The sequence below is a fragment of the Aedes albopictus genome, chromosome 2 (genome assembly GCF_035046485.1).
Source record: "Aedes albopictus strain Foshan chromosome 2, AalbF5, whole genome shotgun sequence".
Classification (NCBI taxonomy): Eukaryota; Metazoa; Arthropoda; class Insecta; order Diptera; family Culicidae; genus Aedes; species Aedes albopictus.
Genome location: NC_085137.1, coordinates 482674412 through 482678715, shown reverse-complemented (window position 1 = coordinate 482678715; position 4304 = coordinate 482674412). Strand labels below are relative to the sequence as shown.

Sequence of the window (4304 nt, the reverse complement as noted above, 5' to 3'; positions counted from 1 at the left end):
CAGGACAATTCCTCGAGGAATTCTTGGAGAATTCCCGGAGGAATTCCAGGACAATTCCTGGAAGAATTCCAGCAGAATTCCTGGAGGAATTCCAGGAGAATTCCTGTATGAATTCCAGGAGAATTCATGTAGGAATTCCAGGAGAACTCATGTAGGAATTCCAGGAGATTTCCTGGAGGAATTCCAGGAGGAATTTCAGGAGAATTCCTGGAGGAATTCCAGGAGAATTCCTGGAGGAATTCCAGGAGAATTCCTGGAGGAATTCCAGGAGAATTCCTGGAGGAATTCCAGGAGAATTCCTGGAGGAATTCCAGGAAAATTCCTGGAGAAATTCCAGGAGAATTCCTGTAGGAATTCCAGGAGAATTACTGTAGGAATTCCAGGAGAATTCCTGTAGGAATTCCAGGAGAATTCCTGTAGGAATTCCAGGAGAATTTATGTAGGAATTCCTAGAGAATTCCTGTAGGAATTTCAGAAGAATTCCTGGAGGAAATCCAGGAGAATTGCAGGAGGAAATCTAGGAGATTTCCTGGAGGAAATCCAGGAGAATTCCTGGAGGAATTCCTAGGGAATTCCTGGAGGAATTCCTAGGGAATTCCTGGAGGAATTCCTTGAGAATTCCTGGAGGAATTCCTGAAGAATTCCTGGAGGAATTCCTTGGGAATTCCTGGAGGACTTCCTAGAGAATTCCTAGAGGAATTCCTAGAGGAATTCCTAGAGAATTCCTGGAGGAATTCGTGGTAAAACTCCTGCGGAATTTCCTTGGAAAATTCCTAGGGAGTTCCTGGAAGAATTCCTGGAGGAATTCTTGGAAGAATTGCTGGATGAATTCTTGAGGAATTCCTGGAGGAATTTCTGGGGAATTCCTTGAGGAATTCCTAGGGAATTTCTGGAGGAATTCCTGGGGGAGTTCTTGGAGAAAATCCTAGGGGAACTCCTGGAGGAATTCCTGGGGAATTCCTGGGGAATTCCTGGAGGAATTCCTGGGGAATTCCTGGAGGAATTCCTGGGGAATTCCTGGAGGATTTCCTGGAGAATTCCTGGTGGAATTCCTGAGGAATTCCTGAAGGAATTTTTGGGGAATTCCTGGAGGAATTCCTGGGGAATTCCTGGAGGAATTCCTGGGGAAATTTCTGGAGGAATTCTTGGGTTATTTCTGGAGGAATTCTTGGGTAATTCCTCGAGAAATTCTTGGGTATTTCCTGGGAGAATTCTTGGGGAATTCCTGGAGGAGTTCTTGGGGAATTCCTGGAGGAATACTTGGAGAATTCCTAGAGGAATTCTTGAGGAATTCCTAGAGGAATTCTTGGGGAATTCCTGGAGGAATTCTTGGAGAATTCCTGGAGGAATTCCTAGGGTATTTCTGGAGGAATTCCTAGGGTATTGCTGGAGGAATTCCTAGTGAATTCTTGGAGGAATTCCTAGAGAATTCCTGGAGAAATTCCTAGGGAATTCATGGAGGAATTCCTGGGGAATTCCTGGAGGAATTCCTGGGGAATTCCTGGAGGAATTCCTGGGGAATTCCTGGAGGAATTCCTGGGGAATTCCTGGAGGAATTCCTGGGGAATTCCTGGAGGAATTCCTGGGGAATTCCTGGAGAAATTCCTCGGGAATTCCTGGAGGACTTCCTCGGAAATTCCTGGAGGAATTCCTCGGGAATTCCTGGAGGAATTCCTAGAGAATTGCTGGAGGAATTCCTAAGGAATTCCTGGAGGAATTCCTAAGGAATTCCTGGAGGAATTCCTAAGGAATTCCTGGAGGAATTCCTAAGGAATTCCTGGAGGACTTCTTAGAGAATTCCTGGAGGAATTCCTAGAGAATTCCTGGAGGAAAGAATTCCTAGGGGAATTCCTGGAGTAATTTCCAGGGAATTCCTAGGGAATTCTTGGAGGAATTCCTGGAGAAATTTCCAGGGAATTCCTTAAGGAATTCCTAGGGAAATCCTGGAGGACTTCCTAGAGAATTCCTGGAGAAATTCCTGGTAAAACTCCTGCGGAATTTCCTTGGAAAATTCCTGGGGAGTTCCTGGAGAAATTCCTGGAGGAATTCTTGGAAGAATTGCTGGATGAATTCTTGAGGAATTCCTGTTCCCAGTCACTATTTCCTCTTTGTATCCATTATCTTGGATCTGTTTACGTAGTGATTCTATTCCTGGAGCTTCCATTGTCATGCCCAATTTGGGAATTCTCAGTTTGATGTTCTATTTGCACTTCCACAGCTTTTTACAGAGAGTTCATTCTTCCAATGATAATTTTGCTTGTGTATGTGTATATTGTGTGGTAAATACTTCATGCCTGAAAACTTCAAAAAAAGTTCCATTGCGAAAAGTTCTTGAACTGATCGGGAATCCAACCCATGTTCCTCAGTATTCCTGAATATCTGTTTGTTTATCGCAGCCATTATGTAATTTCTCCATTTATTGATTTATTTATTTATTGATGTATTTTGACTTTCAATTTCTGGAATGTGCATTCGTTCTTGCATTCGTTCGGTTTAAAATTCAAAATGGTGTCAACCCGTATTAATTTCATTATCGGATACTTCATGTGATTTTTTTTATTAAATGTTTAATTGTTTCTCTTTAAGTCATACACTTTGCTTAGCTTCACATAATTGCATGGAAATTATGTAATTTCTATGAATGACTAGTTATGAACTTAGATTGTTGTAGAATTGTTGTTGTGAACATAGATGTTTATCCCAACTTTTATGATTGATTTCTCGTACATTATTCGCTTTTTTTTTTTTTTTTTTCTAATGTATTGATTCAAGTTTATTTGATCTCTCGATTAACGTTGTACCTAACTGGATCATTGTCTATATGACTTTGATTAATACCTTTTTCGACAAATGGGCCTCTTGAACTGTTAAACCTATGCGAATGGGCTATGCTATCTCAATGATCGAACGGCCCCATCTTTGAAGCCTTTCGTCTTTCGTTCTTCCTGGCCCACTGCTCCGTCAATGCTTGCGCCTCGCTGTCGGAGAAAAGTTTCTCCACCGCTTCCAGATCGTGTTGATCGAAGTATTTCTTCTTCCAACTGGGGGTGGTATTCGGTTCGGTATGATCCTGAAGCAGACTAAACTTTGACGGCGTAGCTCCTGGTCGAAGTTTGTGCGATGGCAAAGCATCCGGATCATCCCAATCGGGTCGCGAGGGTCGCTGGTTCAGATGGTGGGCCGGTGGTGGTTGATGATAGGCCGGTGCCGAAGGTGATGGTGGTTGCGGTTTCCACGGTGGTCGAGGAAGGTTGGATAAATTGTCCTCGGTGGCGAAAACGTTGTAGTAGTAGTATTTGTTGCCAATCACGTAGGGGCCGCTAGGCTGTTGGATACAGTTGCAGTTGCACTCTGGAACAGGTTTTGGCAGCTGAACGGAATTGGAAATGGTGCCTGGTGGAGGGTTGGTGCCATCTGGGTTTGGGGATTTCTCTGGAACTGTAAAAACTTATTCATATTATTGCACATTTGAGAAAGCCAAAAGTTTTAATATTACCTGTAGCAGGTTTATTCACCTGTAGCGTATCGATCTTCTTCAGAGATAACTTGTGTTTTACCATCAGATCCTTGTAAGCTTGAGATAAAATCAGTGCCTGGTTTCTTAGCAAGGAGACCTCAGAGTTGATCTTCGAAACCATATTTTCAAACTTCTCCTTACTCATGTTGATAGTTAAATTCGAATCATCGGAGTACTGCCTTCCCTTTGTAGCCGAATAAATACTCAATTTAAGCAGCGCTTCCTGAGCTTCCTTGAGGCTTTCCAAGTTTTCCAGCAAGTCACTCTGTTCATCCAAATTTCTCCAATGGTCGTTTCGGGCAGCCAAACAACTGCTGCCCAAACAGACGATAATTAGTGCCAATTGTCTGCCCCGCTGAAAGGATTACAATAATTATCGAAATGGAACCATGCTAGCTAAAAGGATGAGTCGAAAAACTTACATTCATCGTCCTGTTGGAAACGGTGCGTACATTCGAGTCCACACTTGATCGTGTACTGCGGATATAAGACATCGTTTTGATCATTTGGAGCCTCCCACAAAGTGAAAGGTATTCTCATTGATTAAGCCGATCGGTTCGTTGTGAAAACGGTGTACAGTATAGGCTCCTTGTGAGTGCGGTCACTCCATGGCAAATCCGTGAATACACGAATTGGATCATTGTTTCAAATACAACTCAGAGCATATTTGCGCAGAACACGCAAAAGCTTTAAAATTCTATGAAGACAATAAACATTGGGGAAATATAATAAAATGAAAGATGAGTTTGGATTTTTTTGTAAACAAACATGTAAATTTCACTATAAG

General features: G+C 42.5%; 1 protein-coding gene across 1 annotated transcript; it reads right to left on the bottom strand.

The window, feature by feature from the left end:
- Window positions 1-2263: 2263 nt before the first annotated feature.
- Window positions 2264-4103, bottom strand: LOC134287459 (uncharacterized). The gene is made up of 3 exons (XM_062849295.1): window positions 3940-4103; window positions 3497-3872; window positions 2264-3438 (listed from the first exon to the last, which is right to left on the bottom strand). Exons 1-3 carry the CDS (start codon window positions 4021-4023, stop codon window positions 2897-2899), a joined length of 1002 nt encoding a protein of 333 aa, XP_062705279.1. The 5' UTR covers window positions 4024-4103; the 3' UTR covers window positions 2264-2896.
- Window positions 4104-4304: the final 201 nt, after the last annotated feature.

Excerpts from the sequence above, each read along its gene's own strand:
- LOC134287459 (XM_062849295.1), bottom strand. The coding sequence starts at position 4,023 with ATGATCAAAACGATGTCTTATATCCGCAGTACACGATCAAGTGTGGAC. Across the intron at positions 3,873-3,939 it reads TTTCCAACAGGACGATGAAT|CGGGGCAGACAATTGGCACT; the intron begins GTAAGTTTTTCG and ends TAATCCTTTCAG. Across the intron at positions 3,439-3,496 it reads GGTGAATAAACCTGCTACAG|TTCCAGAGAAATCCCCAAAC; the intron begins GTAATATTAAAA and ends AAGTTTTTACAG.